We start from the raw sequence: 19,420 nt of genomic DNA on the forward strand, positions 1-19,420 counted from the left end.
TCTGTGATTACTATTTTCTGGAAACGTCCACTCCTCTTCACCCGAAATGCCTACTGTGCTATTCCTTATCGGAGTATTGTCATTTTAGCGAACTTCAAAAATGTCTCATGATTCGTCAGTTCTTTACTGTCCCACTTCCTTCCATACTGATAGTTCCGTACGATACTCTTACGCGTGAACAGTGTATGTGCTATTACTATTTGTAATTTATTGTAGAAACTCAATTGTGCTTTCTCGTCTCCTATTCCTGCTACAATGCCCATATTCTCCAGTAACTCTTTTTTCTATTTCCTCCAATCTGCTATGGTTATTAGATTTTCATTTCCTTTCACATATTGAATTACCCTTTGAATATCGTCACTTTCCCTATCTCTTCATTATCTGCTTTCGAGGTCGCCATGGTATTACTGAAATATTGCTGTCGGTATTCGTTTGTTATCAGTTCTCAGGAGAAATACCGCGTCACTGAACTGTTCGCAGTATTTCACTCTCTGCGCTACTTTCATACTCATAACGAATCCGACTCAAGTTTTACTGTTTTCAGCTGCAGTTGATATGACCCTATATTCATGTGACCAGATATCCTTTTCTTCTTTCTGTTCCACTTCACTGACTCCAGCTATGTTCAGATTGAGTATTTGAATTTTTCTGCCAGGTTTTATGGCTTCTTTACCACGCTCAGACTTCTGACATTTCATGCTCCGACTCATAGAATATTACTTATTCATTGTTTGTATCACTTTTTCTCGTGGTCGCATCCCCACTGGCAGTCCCCGCCCGGAGATCCGAATTGGGGGACTAATTTGGTCTCTTTTGCCTATGGAGAGATCATCACTTCACTTTTTCAATTACAAGGCACATGTTCTGTGGGTGCATCTTATGTGTCTTTAATGCAGTGGTTTCCATTGTCTTCCACATCCTCATGTGGTATACCATTAATAATTCCTTCATATTTCAGGGCTGTTTACCAGCACAAGAGGAAGTGAAAGCCTCGAACCTCTGACAGCTTCTCTGCTCTCTTTGACAAGGCCTTTGGCAAGACGGGCGTGGCTTGTAATGCCAGAAGTCTTCGGGGGTCATTGCTGGTGCTTTTTATTCAAAACTAGCTGTACCTTATGGTGGTTCTTTTTATGTTACGTGCTTTTGTTTTTATATGTTATGACAGGTTAGAATTAATATTATTCTGGCTGCTTCACAGCTGGAAAATTATTTACATCAGTGAATCAGTTATGGTACTTCTCGCAGTTAGTTTGCCCGACACGCTGTTTTTATATTAGAAGACACTAATTACATGTTTTACTGTTGTAACAAAGCAATGCTGCGGAGAGTTTCCTAATTTGCGCTGAGTGGGCATCAAACAGCCTATCTAAGTCATGTTACTCAAATATGATTCGATATTGGAAAAATTGATAACTTTTACTTTGTCGAAATCTCCTACATTTAGATTTATCTTTCTTTGTTAAAATTGGTAAGTATTAAGATACTTATTACGACTCTGGCCCGTTATCATTAAGAACAATGGTTTTGACCTCTGCGCCAATGTTCCCCTACAAAATTTGCATAAATCGTTGACGTAAATCACTTCATAAATATAGGAGTTGTTGTAGAAAAACATTTGCGACACTCTTTAGTAATATTTGTTTCTATTTAGTCTAAATATTACATGAAACTTACACGTTTTCGTTCCTCGTCACAAAACAGCTTCTTACACTACCAAGAAACAAACGGGAAGTGTGTGCTATCCTTTTTCAAAAGGAACAGAGATTACAATAACATTCGCAGATCATATTAGTTTATTACATAGTCTTTGTGATTTTCCTGTGATAATATTTGTTTCGTTTTGTCGTCAGTTTTGGTATATTTGTGAAGTTCTTCACTATTATTTTTTCATGTTATGTGGCGTACCGCCACAATCTGGCCACGCTCTCCTGTGGCTCAGTACTTCAATGAAAAAGTAAGAAAAGTCGTAAAGTGTTTCTGTCCCCTGACTCTGTCCCCTCCCCCCTCTCTTTGTCCATCTCACCCTCCGTTCCACTCCCTCTGTCCGTCAACTCATCTCCCTCTCTATGTCCATCCTCTCCTCTCCCCTCTCTCCTCATCTCCTCCTGCAACCTCTCTCTACCTCTGTCTGTGTCCATCACCTCCTCTCTTCTCCTCCCCCTTCCTCTCCATGTCTTCTTTTCCCCTGTCTCTGTCCATCTCCTCTTTCCATCTTCAATGTCCATTTCCTTCCAATCCTCTATCCATTTGCTCTTCCACCGTCTCTGTAACCTAGAGCCTTGTCTTTTGCTATTGAAAATCCATATTCTGTAGCAGTATTCTAATCATAAACAAATAAGCCATAAATAGAACTTTCCTGTGTGCTAATAACGTATCACTATTGTAAGAATTAGGTACTTAAAAACACGCCCGCATTAGAATTCAATGTTGTGTCAAAACTTTAAAACAGTCGGTCAAACTACACGGTTTTGAACAAACGAACATTTATATTTTTCTTTACACAGATTTAATCAATGGATAGATTCAGTTCTGCACACAGGACGTAGTTTGATTTCTAGTCACAGACGTTATCCCTAGACCACGGGTTGCCTAAAGCCGTTATTAAAACGTCAAAAATTTATTGTCAACGAAATGCATCGACAATACCGGTGACGTTCCGCCGCGGAAAGCGCCCGTCGGCACGCAGTCGTGCAGCACATTTTGTCAGTTACAGCGAGGGCTATCCCACAGCCGCGTCCGCACACAGCATCTGGGAGATGGTAATCAGGGCTCCCATGAGACCGTCGTCGTACATTGCACGCAGGAAGGGTGTGCACCCCCTCCGCTCGGAGTACGTGAAGTCGGCCACAGAATTTCTTGGTTCAAAAGGCTCTGAGCACTATGGGACTTAACATCTGAGGTCATCATTCCCCTAGAACTTAGAACTACTTAAACCTAACTAACCTAATGACATCACACACATCCATGCCCGAGGCAGGATTCGAACCTGCGACCGTAGCGGTTGCGCGGTTCCGGACTGAAGCGCCTAGAACCGCTCGGCCACAGCGGCTGGGACAGAATTTTTGTGACCTCCCGATAGTAGAGAGTTCGTCATCGCCACAGGAACGGACGTGGGTGGCAGCAGCGGCACGCCCCCACGATGGCGATCTGCTCCCAGATCCTGCTAGTTTCTTTGACTCATAAGCCTTCTAACTGGTTTGATGCGGCCTATCAGGCATTCCTCTCCAGTCTGTCCTGACTCTGCATCTCAGAGTAGCACTTGCAACCTAAGTCCTCAATTATTTTCTGCGTGTATCAAAATCTCCCCCCCCCCCCCCCCTCCCATGAACCATGGACCTTGCCGTTGGTGGGGAGGCTTGCGTGCCTCAGCGATATAGATAGCCGTACCATAGGTACAACCACAATGGAGGGGTATCTGCTGAGAGGCCAGACAAACGTGTGGTTCCTGAAGAGGGGCAGCAACCTTTTCAGTAGTTGCAAGGGCAACAGTCTGGATGATTGACTGATCTGGCCTTGTAACAATAACCAAAACGGCCTTGCTGTGCTGGTACTGCGAACGGGCGAAAGCAAGGGGAAACTACGGCCGTAATTTTTCCCGAGGGCATGCAGCTTTACTGTATGATTAAATGATGATGGCGGCCTCTTGGGTAAAATATTCCGGAGGTAAAATAGTCCCCCATTCGGATCTCCGGGCGGGGACTACTCAAGAGGATGTCATTATCAGGAGAAAGAAAACTGGCGTTCTACGGATCGGAGCGTGGAATGTCAGATCCCTTAATCGGGCAGGTAGGTCAGAAAATTTAAAAAGGGAAATGGATAGGTTAAAGTTAGATATAGTGGGAATTAGTGAAGTTCGGTGGCAGGAGGAACAAGACATTTGGTCAGGTGAATACAGGGTTATAAATACAAAATCAAATAGGGGTAATGCAGGAGTAGGTTTAATAATGAATAGGAAAATAGGAATGCGGGTAAGCTACTACAAACAGCATAGTGAACGCATTATTGTGGCCAAGATAGATACGAAGCCCACACCTACTACAGTAGTACAAGTTTATATGCCAACTAGCTCTGCAGATGATGAAGAAATTGAAGAAATGTATGATGAAATAAAAGAAATTATTCAGATAGTGAAGGGAGACGAAAATTTAATAGTCATGGGTGACTGGAATTCGAGTGTAGGAAAAGGGAGAGAAGGAAACATAGTAGGTGAATATGGATTGGGGCTAAGAAAAGAAAGAGGAAGCCAACTGGCAAAATTTTGCACAGAGCACAACTTAATCATAGCTAACACTTGGTTTAAGAATCATGATAGAAGGTTGTATACATGGAAGAACCCTGGAGATACTAAAAGGTATCATATAGATTATATAATGGTAAGACAGAGATTTAGGAACCAGGTTTTAAATTGTAAGACATTTCCAGGGGCAGATGTAGACTCTGACCACAATCTATTGGTTATGACCTGTAGATTAAAACTGAAGAAACTGCAAAAAGGTGGGAATTTAAGGAGATGGGACCTGGATAAACTCAAAGAACCAGAGGTTGTACAGAGTTTCAGGGAGAGCATAAGGGAACAATTGACAGGAATGGGGGAAAGAAATACAGTAGAAGAAGAATGGGTAGCTTTGAGGGATGAAGTAGTGAAGGCAGCAGAGGATCAAGTAGGTAAAAAGACGAGGGCTAGTAGAAATCCTTGGGTAACAGAAGAAATATTGAATTTAATTGATGAAAGGAGAAAATATAAAAATGCAGTAAATGAAACAGGCAAAAAGGAATACAAACGTCTCAAGAATGAGATCGACAGGAAGTGCAAAATGGCTAAGCAGGGATGGCTAGAGGACAAATGTAAAGATGTAGAGGCTTATCTCACTAGGGGTAAGATCGATACTGCCTACAGGAAAATTAAAGAGACCTTTGGAGATAAGAGAACCACTTGTATGAATATCAAGAGCTCAGATGGAAACCCAGTTCTAAGCAAAGAAGGGAAAGCAGAAAGGTGGAAGGAGTATATAGAGGATCTATACAAGGGCGATGTACTTGAGGACAATATTATGGAAATGGAAGAAGATGTAGATGAAGATGAAATGGGTGACACGATACTGCGTGAAGAGTTGGCAGAGCACTGAAAGACCTGAGTCGAAATAAGGCCCCCAGAGTAGACAACATTCCATTGGGACTACTGATGGCCTTGGGAGAGCCAGTCCTGACAAAACTCTACCATCTGGTGAGCAAGATGTATGAAACAGGCGAAATACCCTCAGGCTTCAAGAAGAATATAATAATTCCAATCCCAAAGAAAGCAGGTGGTGACAGATGTGAAAATTACCGAACAATCAGTTTAATAAGCCACAGCTGCAAAATACTAACACGAATTCTTTACAGACGAATGGAAAAACTAGTAGAAGCCGACCTGGGGGAAGATCAGTTTGGATTCCGTAGAAATGTTGGAACACGTGAGGCAATACTGACCTTACGACTTATCTTAGAAGAAAGATTAAGGAAAGGCAAACCTACGTTTCTAGCATTTGTAGACTTAGAGAAAGCTTTTGACAATGTTGACTGGAATACTCTCTTTCAAATTCTAAAGGTGGCAGGGGTAAAATACAGGGAGCGAAAGGCTATTTACAATTTGTACAGAAACCAGATGGCAGTTATAAGAGTCGAGGGACATGAAAGGGAAGCAGAGGTTGGGAAGGGAGTGAGACAGGGTTGTAGCCTCTCCCCGATGTTATTCAATCTGTATATTGAAGCAGCAGTAAAGGAAACAAAAGAAAAATTCGGAGTAGGTATTAAAATCCACGGAGAAGAAATAAAAACTTTGAGGTTCGCCGATGACATTGTAATTATGTCAGAGACAGCAGAGGACTTGGAAGAGCAGTTGAATGGAATGGATGGTGTCTTGAAAGGAGGATATAAGATGAACATCAACAAAAGCAAAACGAGGATAATGGAATGTAGTCGAATTATGTCGGGTGATGTTGAAGGTATTAGGTTAGGAAATGAGACACTTAAAGTAGTAAAGGAGTTTTGCTATTTGGGGAGCAAAATAACAAATGATGGTCGAAGTAGAGAGGATATAAAATGTAGACTGGCAATGGCAAAGAAAGCGTTTCTGAAGAAGAGAAATTTGTTATCATCGAGTATAGATTTAAGTGTCAGGAAGTTATTTCTGAAAGTATTTGTATGGAGTGTAGCATTGTATGGAAGTGAAACATGGACGGTAAATAGTTTGGACAAGAAGAGAATAGAAGCTTTCGAAATGTGGTGCTACAGAAGAATGCTGAAGATTAGATGGGTAGATCACATAACTAATGAGGAAGTATTGAATAGGATTGGGGAGAAGAGAAGTTTGTGGCACAACTTGACCAGAAGAAGGGATCGGTTTGTAGGACATGTCCTGAGGCATCAAGGGATCACCAATTTAGTATTGGAGGGCAGCGTGGAGGGTAAAAATCGTAGGGGGAGACCAAGAGATGAATACTCTAAGCAGATTCAGAAGGATGTAGGTTGCAGTAGGTACTGGGAGATGAAGAAGCTTGCACAGGATAGAGTAGCATGGAGAGCTGCATCAAACCAGTCTCAGGACTGAAGACCACAACAGCAACAACAACATCCAAATCTCTGTCTTCCTCTACAGTTTTTACCGTCTACAGCTCTCTCTAGTATAATGGAAGCTATTTTCTGCTGTCTTAAGAGACGTCCTACCATCCAGTCCCTTCTTCTTATCAGTGTTTTCCCATATATTCCTTTCCTCGCCAATTCTGCGCAGAAACTCCTATTTCCTTACCTTATCAGTCCACCCAATTTTCAATATTCTTCTGTAGCACCACGTCTCAAAGGCTTCGACGCTCTTCTGTTCCGTTTTTACCACAGTCCATGTTACACTATCATACAACGCTCTGCTTCAAACATACATTCTCAGAAATTTCTTTCTCAAATTACGGCCTATGTTTGATACTAGTAGACTTCCGTTGGCCAGCAATGCCAATGTTGCCAGTGCTAGCCTGCTTTTTATGTCTGCGTCTCTCCTTCCGTCATGCCACATTTTTCTGCCTGGGTAGCAGGATTCCTTAACTTTATTAACTTCGTGACCGCCTGTCCCGATGTTAAAGTTTCTCGCTCTTCTCAGTTCTGCTACTGATCATACGTTTCGTCTTTCTTCGATATATTCTCAAACCATATTCTGTACTCGGTAGAGTGTTCATTCTATTTAGCAGATCCTGTAATTCTTTTTCACTTTCATGGAGAATAGCAATGTCGTCAACGAATCTTGTCATTGATTGCTTACCTCTATTTTTCTCAGCGTTTCGAACATCTTGCACCATTGGACGTTATCGCACGCTTCTTCAGGGTCGACAGATCATATGAATGTGTCTTGATTTTTCTTCAGTCTTGCTTCAATTATCACCCGCGACGTCAAAACTGCCTCTCTCCTAAATCTGAAATGATCATCATCTAATAGATCATCAGTTTTCTTTTACGTTTTTCTGCATACTATTCTTGTGAGCAATTTGGATGCATGAGCTGTTAAGCTGACTGTGCGATGATTGTCGCATTTGCCGACTCAATAATTCAGAAGGCAGGATAGTGGCGGCAGCAGCTCCCAGTCGGTGTTCACTCGGTAGTGGGCGGTGCAACTCACAGCTTCTTAGACGCTCCAGGCAGGACTTTCTGTTCCATAGAAGATCGAAGACGACTAGACAAGCCGAGTCTCAACCAACATTGGCCTTCTCTGCCCGCTGGACGGCTGTAAACTGAATTCGATCCCACCAGAACAGAAGTAGTAGTAATACAGAACGGGCCTCGGTAGCTGCTGTTTCCGTAGAGGGGTGTTGTTGTTGTGGTCTTCAGTCCTGATACTGGTTTGATGCAGCTCTCCAAGCTACTCTATCCTGTGCAAGTTTCTTCATCTCCCAGTACCTACTGCAACCTACATCCTTCTGAATCTGCTTAGTGTATTCATCTCTTGGTCTCCCCCTACGATTTTTACCCTCCACGCTGCCCTCCAATACTAAATTGGTGATCCCTTGATGCCTCAGAACATGTCCTACCAACCGATCCCTTCTTCTGGTCAAGTTGTGCCACAAACTTCTCTTCTCCCCAATCCTATTCAATACTTCCTCATTAGTTACGTGATCTACCCATCTAATCTTCAACATTCTTCTGTAGCACCACATTTCGAAAACTTCTATTCTCTTCTTGTCCAAACTATTTACCGTCCATGTTTCGCTTCCATACATGGCTACACTCCATACAAATACTTTCAGAAATGACTTCCTGACACTTAAAATCTATACTCGATGTTAACAAATTTCTCTTCTTCAGAAACGCTTTCCTTGCCATTGCCAGTCTACATTTTATATCCTCTCTTCTTCGACCATCATCAGTTATTTTGCTCCCCAAATAGCAAAACTCCTTTACTACTTTAAGTGTCTCATTTCCTAATCTAATACCCTCAACATCACCCAACTTAATTCGACTACATTCCATTATCCTCGTTTTGCTTTTGTTGATGTTCATCTTATATCCTCCTTTCAAGACACTGTCCATTCCGTTTAACTGCTCTTCCAAGTCCTTTGCTGTCTCTGACAGAATTACAATGTCATCGGCGAACCTCAAAGTTTTTATTGCTTCTCCATGGATTTTAATACCCACTCCAAATTTTTCTTTTGTTTCCTTTACTGCTTGCTCAATATACAGATTGAATAACATCGGGGAGAGGCTACAACCCTGTCTTACTCCCTTCCCAACCACTGCTTCCCTTTCATGTCCCTCGACTCTTATAACTGCCATCTGGTTTCTGTACAAATTGTAAATAGCCTTTCGCTCCCTGTATTTTACCCCTGCCACCTTTAGAATTTGAAAGAGAATATTCCAGTCAACATTGTCAAAAGCTTTCTCTAAGTCTACAAATGCTAGAAACGTAGGTTTGCCTTTCCTTAATCTTTCTTCTAAGATAAGTCGTAAGGTCAGTATTGCCTCACGTGTTCCAGTATTTCTATGGAATCCAAACTGATCTTCCCCGAGGTCGGCTTCTACTAGTTTTTCCATTCGTCTGTAAATAATTCGTGTTAGTATTTTGCAGCTGTGGCTTATTAAACTGATTGTTCGGTAATTTTCACATCTGTCAACACCTGCTTTCTTTGGGATTGGAATTATTATATTCTTCTTGAAGTCTGAGGGTATTTCGCCTGTTTCATACATCTTGCTCACCAGATGGTAGAGTTTTGTCAGGACTGGCTCTCCCAAGGCCGTCAGTAGTTCCAATGGAATGTTGTCTACTCCGGGGGCCTTGTTTCGACTCAGGTCTTTCAGTGCTCTGTCAAACTCTTCACGCAGTATCGTATCTCCCATTTCATCTTCATCTACATCCTCTTCCATTTCCATAATATTGTCCTCAAGTACATCGCCCTTGTATAGACCCTCTATATACTCCTTCCACCTTTCTGCCTTCCCTTCTTTGCTTAGAACTGGGTTTCCATCTGAGCTCTTGATGTTCATACAAGTGGTACAAGGGGTAATGCTACGAAACACATCAGAAGCAAAATACGGGATTTCATTGTGCTTCCGCGCTGACTGACCGACAGTTATTTATATTTTGTTTCCAATTACAAAGTTTATTCTCGTTGCTGCCCTTCCTTATGATGCTGATGATTCCACATTTCATTTTAAGCATGTGTGTTACTCATATATCATCTTTTAAGCCCTCATAGTTATAGACGGTGAAGCTGGTAGGTATTAGATTTGATAAGTGGTTTGCTTCGTTATTTGTGCTGACTGAAAATTTAGTTTTTGTTCTCATTCACTAATTTACTTTTTCCGTTCGGCCTTCTTACCTCTGCCTTCATAACACAGTACTATCTAGTAGGATGCAGCCTCCCACTTGCCTGTCAGTGTTTCCCTTGCCAAACCACTGCGATTTGATGTAGATTACCACGGGTCAAGTTGCACGTATTATCACGTAGCTGTAGCAACTTCACGAAAGCTTCAAAACTCTTTGCTGCACTTACTGCAACACCCTTCCGCTTAATACTTTAATAACGTAGCATTTTAATCGGTGTTCAGAGATTCATCGACGAAATAAAAATGCAAATCAAACGAACTGTCTGATTCAAAGTGGGGTGCTAACGAATCGTTGTTCCTCTCTATATGAATAGCTTCCAAAAATTTTTCCTAAACTCTTCGGAGTATCGTCTTTTCTAATCCATGTAAATGACATAGGATGACCAACAAAGGGCTTCCTGATTCCAAAAATAGATAAATGAAAACAAAGATCGAAAGAAGAAAATAACAAAAGGTAGATTTATTGTGAAAGCTCTGAGATTATGATACAGGTTTCAAAGTAGTAGTAACAAAAGCTGTTAACAGATGCCGCTCTAATCGCAATATGAAGTGTGTACAAATAGTTTTCCGAATCCCCTAGCGATCAGTTTCACCGTTGAGATATGAAAGGAAGTTGATCTTAACGAAGAAAGAGATTTAAATAATGTATTCAATTAAACAGGGCGTGCTTCTCGTTATGGAATATCACAGTTTAGAGCATAGTTTTGCGGCAGAAAAATTTGTTTTCTCGATTCGAAAACCATTCGCAAGCTCTTCCGCAAGTTCGGACAGCCAGTGTGGTTGATGATCTAGTGAAGAATGTTGGCCCCATGCCAAGTGTAGTTTTCTATAAAAATGTCACCAGCGATTCTGGTCTTATTCAACAGTACCCCAGGAAATTGTTCTAAAAATTACTGGAGAGACTGCCTTCAGCATTCCAAAACGCGTACAATAATGCCAAAGAATCAAGACATGTCTCCGTTCAAAATACGTCTCCAGATGATATTGTACTTGGTATGCGACGAAGGGTTGATTTTACGAACTAGATTACCACAGTAATTGATACCGAAAGCTGTGATGTTTGCTGACAAATGAATCACACTTTCACCTGAATGGGTTCGTGAATAAATTAATTTCTTCCGAAGTTGCTGTTTGGGTTGCGGTATGCTGCAGAGACATTGTCGGCCGTTTTACAAGCGGGGATAAATGACTAGTGGACTTTGCGTTACGATTTTGGAAAAATTTGTCACCACATTGCTGGAGTTGGAATATCGACCAAGCACCGAGTAATTTGCAGAAGATGGAGCTCGAACACATCGCTCTGAACAGGCGTTCCGCGTTCTTGATGAATACTTAGAAAATGGAGTAACTCCGTTTAATTATCATAAAATAACTGCCGCAGTCATGGACTGGCTTCCACATTCACCCGAACTGAAGCGTTATGGCTAATTTTCGTACGTCACATCGAAAGACGCTGTCTGCCGTAACTACCCCACCGTTGGATGAGCTAAAATCGTTGACCTGTTCGACAGTTTCATTGTTCATTCGCGTAATCCCTCTACTGTGGGCTGTGGCCTTTTGAGAGCATTGTGATGTCGTTTTAATGACTGCTTGCACAGGACGAATTTATTTGTGGATCCTTATACGAGCTGTATAGCGTACAGCATCAGTTCTCAATCTTTTTCGTGACAGAGACATTGTCGGCTATTTTTGAAGCGAGGATCAATGACTAGTTGACATTGTGTTTGAAATACAAATTTTTTTTATAGTGCACTAAAATAAACAAAATCTGTTTTTGTGTTCATTCTTCTGTTGTAATAATTTAATGATAATCATACGAAAATACGTACATTATATACGACTGACTTCTACAACAATATCCGTTCTAAAATGATTAAAATATTTACATGTAATGGGAGGTATGGAGTTGTTTCTTATTTTTTACCAACTTTTTAATGTCAGGCTTGACGGAAAAAAAGTTGACAACGCATGTGTGGTGTGCGTACTGTGAGACCTTCGGTACACACACCATCAGATTATTTGACTTGTCGCTCTAACGAAGTAGGTGAGTGTCAGCAATATGTTTCGTGGTCTTATCGTGGCGTGTTTATCTTCTGCCGTTAGTTCAGACGATAGAAATGCCACTTGCACGCTTAGAGTAGCAGATTGACGGTGGCCAACTTTAAACATAACTTGATTAATTTTCACACACATTTATTAAAATAATAAAAAGCATAGATATTACGTAACTTGATTCTGGATGCTGTTTGCCGGCCGGAGTGGCGGTGCGGTTCTAGGAGCAATAGTCTGGAACCGAGCGACCGCTACGGTCGCAGGTTCGAATCCTGCCTCGGGCATGGATGTGTGTGATGTCCTTAGGTTAGTTAGGTTTAATTAGTTCTAAGTTCTAGGCGACTGATGACCTCAGAAGTTAAGTCGCATAGTACTCAGAGCCATTTGAACCTTTTTTTTTTTTTGGATGCTGTTTACAATTGACAATCTGAAGTTCCTTTGGTCTTGGTACGTTAATCTTATTCTCACATATCTCTGATACTTGACAAAGTGTCTATACATTTCTCTTCATGGCTATGTACAGGAATATGATAATCTTATTAGGTGCAGACTGAAACTTGCCTATAGACTGGTACAGACTAATGCAGACTGGTGCAGACAAATGCAGACTAATGCAGACTGACTAATCGGAGGTCTGTACACTCGTTATAATACCTCGCGCGTTCAGGTATCACTGCGCGAGTGTGATCTGCGAGGAGAAAAGGATCTACGTTAGCAGCAATCTCATTGGTTGCGTTACATATTAATACGCGGATTGGCGGAAGCAGAATTTGGTCCGTCTCTAAGACAGCTCCATCTCGTAGTGCGGAGACGGACGAGCGCTGCGCCTGCGCTGTTGTGCTTAGCGGGGCGCGCTCTAGTGGGAAAGTCGTGTACGCGCTGACTACGCGGAACTATGTACACAACAGCATGTCAGGTTCAGCATACAGTATACTGCTTTATTTTGTCTTTATAGCGGCATATGCTAAGAACAGCGTTACACACAACTATGTTGTTGGAGACGGGCGGAGAGAAGCCAGAGTCTGTGTGGCAAGTGGTGGATATTCATCATGACTCCTTCAGCAAAAATCGAGTAATATTGTTTTGCACAATAATTCCACCCTTGAATATTGTGGCTTCTGCAAATTCGGTACAAAGGGATTGTGAACCCACGAATTCATTTTCAGTTTTGTATTATGCTCTTTAGGTAAATATGTCTCAAAAGACACGGGCGTATCATGGAGTCTCAGGACAAATACTTCACATATTTTATTCGATAATTCTCCCGTCTGACCAACGTCCACGTTCTGAGCCAAATGTTTCTAGTTTTCTTTTGGCAACAGAGCCAATGCAAAAATGTAATTTTTTGAAGGCTGTTATTTTGTTATTAGCACTGAAAACCTTTTTATAGGTGCACTGTAAACTTTGATTTAGTTCATTAATTTTTCCAAATATATTTGCCAAAATAGTTAATCTGAACAACCAAGTCACATAACTCGAACGGTCTTTTAATTTAAAATGAATGTCACTCATAAAAGCTTAAATTCAGCTCTTAGTTCGAATAATATTATTAAAATCTTAGCCTGAGATTACCATCTAACATCAGTGTGGAGCAGTAGCGTTTTATGTCTGCTCCTAAATCTTCACACAGTACTGGGAAGAATTGCCACTGAAGAGGCCGTGATTTAACTCAAATGATTATTTTTAGTGCTCCATTAAGAACCAGTTTAGGATTTGGCGGAACCTTCTCTATCACTAGTACTTGTGTGTACAGAACTGAATGGCTGGAACTTCAGTTTGGCGCTTTACTTTTTATTAGTGATCTCCTACTGTTTAACCAGTCTTTGCCTCTCGCTTCCACCTGTACACATATTGGATACAATTATACCAACAGGGATGGTTTATTTAAGAAAAAATGTTAATCAGTTGGCAGCGATGTAAACATAAGCAAGTCTTGTTTACGTCAATATCGTATAATTATCATCCACATAGCCAGTTGACTCATCCTATTTCTGAAGTCGACAGACTAGTTCTTGTACGATACAGCCTGCGATATGGTTAACTGGACACAAAACAGTGTCGTCCAAAAGCGGCACTGAAGAAAGATGCTCAGCAGATTTTTCATGGAGCTTACATCGTGTTATGTCTTGCCACACATGTTTTCTTCTTTTAAATTCTCAGCAATAGTGTGCACTTCGCCCGCTTGTGCAATGCGATATCTGGCAAAATACGTTGTCTCTGTAGCGTTTCCATAAACGGTTTGGGTCTCATCCTTCATAGATTTTTGACTTTTTAATAGTTGTTCTTTCTTACGTACAAAAAATTCTTCATTCTTTCCTCTGTGAGCAGTGTGTATACTTTCTAAATGCCAATGCATCTTATCAGGTAGCATGGAACTATTTGAATGTACCTCGCTGCATAAAATGCAGAGAGGTGAGTCTTTAGAACCGACAAATCCGAGATAGATGTAACATTCGCCGTACGTTCTTTTTTCACCTTCAGTGAATCATTAGATATCTTACTGCTTGAAACTATGAAACGTGAAGTCGTTACGTCACCTTCTTGCATGTCTTAGACTTGATCGGAAATATTGCTACTTTCTAGTTTTTAATATGAAGAGTTTAATTTTACATTGTGACAAACATAGAATGAAATGGCCACAAGATACTGAATTTTACATCTGCAATCGATAAAAAACAAGAATCAAATATACTGCAGTCCGAGACCAGTTCGCGTATTTGCGATGCCATGCTGGACTGTGCACTGCATTTCAAACTCGAGTAGGAACTGTACTCTGTATTGTACGGGGCGGTCTTATATATCCCTGGGCGGTTAAAAATAGACTGCAAAGCGTCGAAATCCTTCTAGGTGCTTCGAGATGTTTCTGAATGAAAGAGAGACGGAGGGAGCGCAGTGGAATGTTCACAGCGTGTACATACGAGACCAGCGAGATAGAGAGAGAGAAAGAGAGAGAGTGAGAGTGAAAGACAAAGAGAGAGAGAGAGAGAGAGAGAGAGAGAGAGAGAGCCTGAAGGAGAAAGCGTCAGCATGGCCGCTGGGCCGCTGTGTGCTTGCATAGTGATGAGTATCCAGTCGCCACATACCTACTCTTACAAACCAAATTATTGTATTTGATGTTTTATCGTAGTTTAAACTTTTTTCGGCCTACTGATAGAAAAAGATAAAACTTTTATTAAACTAACTTTGATATGACATATTTAAGATTTGTCTTTTTCAGTGTGCGACAAGATTTGATATTCTTTGTTCTTTAGGATGATATTATTTTGGCGCAGCCCTCACAGAGGCCTTGCGATGTCCTGGACCTCCGAGGAGCACGTTTTGATTATCGCTGCTGTACAATACCATCTGTTAGCAGCTTTTGTAACTAGTGTTTCGAAAGAATTTCGTATGAAATTCTTACAGCTTCCACAATATACATACGATTTGTTGCATTCTTCTAGTGATCTTTGTTTTCGTGTTACTTTATTTGAAGGGAAGTGAGTCCTTTTTGGGCACTGTCTAGCAATGTGTAATGTCTCCAGAAGTACAGTGGTCAAAATAAACGCTACATATTGCTTCAATGTCGAGACTGAACATAGTAGGAAATAAAACTGGTTTCTTTCTGTCACGTAAAATCATAGTAGCAAATAAAACTGGTTTCTTTCTGTCACGTAAAATCATAAAAAAATCAAAATAATGAAGATAAACACATTTACACTCGATAAACAAAAACAAAAACAATACCTTACAAAAGGGAATCAAATGGTGACACTTTTTAATGCGGTTAGGCATACTCCTTACCAAATTATCGAAATAAAACTGAAGGACATTGTTCCATTCCTTCACAATGACCGCTGTGATGGCCTGTAAGGTCTCTGACAGGACAAGACGAATCGGTCGTTTTAGCATCGTCCATGCATTCTCAAAGCAGCTGGCCGTTTCACCTGATTCAATCTGTGCTCCATTAGACAGGTGTTAATAAGATTGTGATAATGTGGACGAGCGTTGTCGTCCATTAGCGTGAATACCACTTCAATATATTAACGAAATGCACTTATAGTACATGTAGGGATGTTGTCTGGTTACTTCACACCATTCACTATCCCAAGTATTGGCACAAAGGTTGCCGTACCGCAATAAATGATGCTACCCCAAAACGTTACGTTCTTGTATGTCCATCCTTCTGGTTGGGGGTTTGAGGGTCTAGGGCCGTTCACTTACGTCATAAAATGGCACACCTACATCCGACCTTACGTAGTTATTTATCATATGGCTACCAGTTTCGATGCTTCATCGGTGGCCAACATCTGAGAACTCGTTTTCTCTGACTACCTGCAACAACGATGTTGGAGAGACACATCGTTGTGGCACAATATCGCTGTCACACGTAGTCTGCGAAAACCAGTTCACTGATGTAGGCCACTGGTGAATGGCGTGTACGATTGGAGTTAATCCTGTCAGCATCAATTAAGACCTGAATATGGCGTACTGAAGCCTCGAAACTGACTGTCATATAATAAAAAAAAATAGTAATGACGGCTGTAGGTGTTCTGTTTTAGGGTATTCTATGTTATGGTGTAAAATTTGTCCTCGTTGCCTGAACAAACGAATCAGGGTGAAGACTGACAGGAGTCTCAACAGAAAAGAGCGTTGTGCCCTACTGCTGCCTAGTCCACAAAGAGTGGTTTCATGTTCATGTGATATGAGCCCCTCTCTGAACCCGATTTAGAGGAGGAACCTTGAGTGGTCTTCTGACACGTAATCTCTCCTCATGAAGTCTCTTTCGTATCGTCTGTGTCGACACCGCCACTCCTGTAGCTGTTTGGAACTACCGCTTAGACGCGTAGCATTTTGTTGACAGCTTCTGCTTCTTGTTATACGCAGATACCAGTCCTGTACAGCTGTTGGTTTTCTTCTGCGGCCACTTATCCTATCGCTAGAAACTTATTCGAGATTGTAGAGACATTACTTCGACACACAGCGACATTCGCTGAAACTTACACCCGTCTCATTCCCTGCTCCATTAGAGTGACTAACGGAGCCTCTTACTCACTTTCCGTGTCCGGAACTAGACTTCAGACTTCCGAAAATCAGCAGCCAATATGGCCTTGTCATTTACCTCCCATAAGTCATTCATTGTGCAAGGCCAGTCTAAATACGGACAGGTAAGACGGTGTTGAGGATCCTGGACACAGCCACACAGACAGAGAGTATTCTCGTTTTATTTTAGGAATCCCCACTGCTGCAGGTTTGTCTTGCACTTTGGCACTTCTACCCTCATACGGTTTAGGGTTCTCCAGACTGTGTATGGCAGGTCTCCACCAGGCGCCAGTTCTTCTTTTACATTTTTATGGGGGTTTCTCAGGTCGATTTCCCACCTTTTCAGACGATTCTCTACAGCCCACCCTTCCAGGGCTCGGGTACGTGACAGGAAGCTCTTCCTCGAACGAAGCCGTCGGTCAGCAGGCTGGTGTCCATACAAATAGCTAGTAAGTTATTGTTGTCTGAACCGTCCTAAATTAACACAACCTTCGTAATGACACGCTGCATAAGTATTGCAATGTCTACACAGTCATAGACCGGAGAAACTGACCCATTACGGTAGAAATATGGACTGTTTCCGCTAGAATTACATTACAAACAAAGTAATGTATTAATATCATTATGTGGTTCTGGGTCACAATGTTCTATATTAAAGTTTCAGCAATATGCAAAATTTATTTTTACCACTTTACAGGGTTATTACAAATGATTGAAGCGATTTCACAGCTCTACAATAACTTTATTATTTGAGATATTTTCACAATGCTTTGCACACACATATAAAAACTCAAAATGTTTTTTAGGCATTCACAAATGTCCGATATGTGCCCCTTTAGTGATTCGGCAGACATCAAGCCGATAATCAAGTTCCTCCCATACTCGGCGCAGTATGTCCCCATCAATGAGTTCGAAAGCATAGTTGATGCGAGATCGCAGTTCTGGCACGTTTCTTTGTAGAGGAGGTTTAAACACTGAATCTTTCACATAACCCCCCAGAAAGAAATGGCATGGGGTTAAGTCGGGAGAGCGTGGAGGCCATGACATGAATTGCTGATCATGATCTCCACCACGACCGATCCACCGGTTTTCCAATCTCCTGTTTAAGAAATGCCGAACATCACGATGGAAGTGCGGTGGAGCACCATCCTGTTGAAAGATGAAGCCGGCGCTGTCGGTATCCAGTTGTGGCATGAGCCAATTTTCCAGCATGTCCGGATACACGTGTCCTGTAACGTTTTTTTCGCAGAAGAAAAAGGGGCCGTAAACTTTAAACCGTGAGATTGCACAAAACACGTTCACTTTTGGTGAATTGCGAATTTGCAGCACGAATGCGTGAGGATTCTCTACCGTCCAGATTCGCACATTGTGTCTGTTCACTTCACCATTAAGAAAAAATGTTGCTTCGTCACTGAAAACAAGTTTCGCACTGAACGCATCCTCTTCCATGAGCTGTTGCAACCGCGCCGAAAATTCAAAGCGTTTGACTTTGTCATCGGGTGTCATGGCTTGTAGCAATTGTAAACGGTAAGGCTTCTGCTTTAGCCTTTTCCGTAAGATTTTCCAAACCGTCGGCTGTGGTACGTTTAGCTCCCTGCTTGCTTTATTCGTCGACTTCCGCGGGCTACGCGTGAAACTTGCCCGCACGCGTTCAATCGTTTCTTCGCTCACTGCAGGCCGACCCGTTGATTTCCCCTTACAGAGGCATCCAGAAGCTTTAAACTGCGCATGCCATCGCCGAATGGAGTTAGCAGTTGGTGGATCTTTGTTGAACTTCGTCCTGAAGTGTCGTTGCACTGTTATGACTGACTGATGTGAGTGCATTTCAAGCACGACATACGCTTTCTCGGCTCCTGTCGCCATTTTGTCTGACTGCGCTCTCGAGCGCTCTGGCGGCAGAAACCTGAAGTGCGGCTTCAGCCGAACAAAACTTTATGAGTTTTTCTACGTATCTGTAGTGTGTCGTGACCATATGTCAATGAATGGAGCTACAGTGAATTTATGAAATCGCTTCAGTCATTTGTAATAGCCCTGTATTTGTCTTAGTTCTTAAGAGCCCGGTGACTCATATCATGATACATAGGGGCACAATGGAATTAATTTTGTACTTTTTCGAAAAGTATACTATGTACTGGAAGTGCTTACTCTGAAACTGTGGCTCACCGTGTATGTATCTGATTAATGTGCACTGCCCTCTGTGCCTCTGGTAGACGCTAACTAGCACGAAGCGTCGCTTTGTCCTCTGTTGTTGAGCACTCGCACTTGACAGCTCGCCCGCCGGCAGGTACATCAAGCTGTCGAGCCCGCGCCTCAACAACATGGCGGTGGTGGGCTGCATCCTGGTGTACACGGCCGTCATCCTGCTGGGCCTGGACCACGCCACGCTGCCCGCCAGCACGCACTTCCCCGCCGTCTGCACGGTAGGCAGCCCGCCGCACGCAGCGCCGCTGCACGCACGCTGACTCGTCAGGCGCTGGCCGCAATGCGCTTGTAGCAGGTTCAGGCC

At 42.1% G+C, this 19,420-nt stretch overlaps 1 protein-coding gene across 1 annotated transcript in view; it reads left to right on the forward strand.

Moving 5' to 3' along the window:
- Positions 1-19,420, forward strand: part of LOC126092634 (gamma-aminobutyric acid type B receptor subunit 2) — a gene marked incomplete at its 5' end in the record, with an annotated part of 461,219 nt that overhangs the window by 289,318 nt on the left and 152,481 nt on the right. The window contains one exon of the mRNA XM_049908357.1: positions 19,199-19,334. Within this exon, the coding sequence (XP_049764314.1) occupies positions 19,199-19,334 (136 nt within the window). The remainder of the gene's footprint in view (positions 1-19,198; positions 19,335-19,420) is intronic.

The sequence above is a fragment of the Schistocerca cancellata genome, chromosome 7, assembly GCF_023864275.1.
Source record: "Schistocerca cancellata isolate TAMUIC-IGC-003103 chromosome 7, iqSchCanc2.1, whole genome shotgun sequence".
Taxonomy (NCBI): domain Eukaryota; kingdom Metazoa; phylum Arthropoda; class Insecta; order Orthoptera; family Acrididae; genus Schistocerca; species Schistocerca cancellata.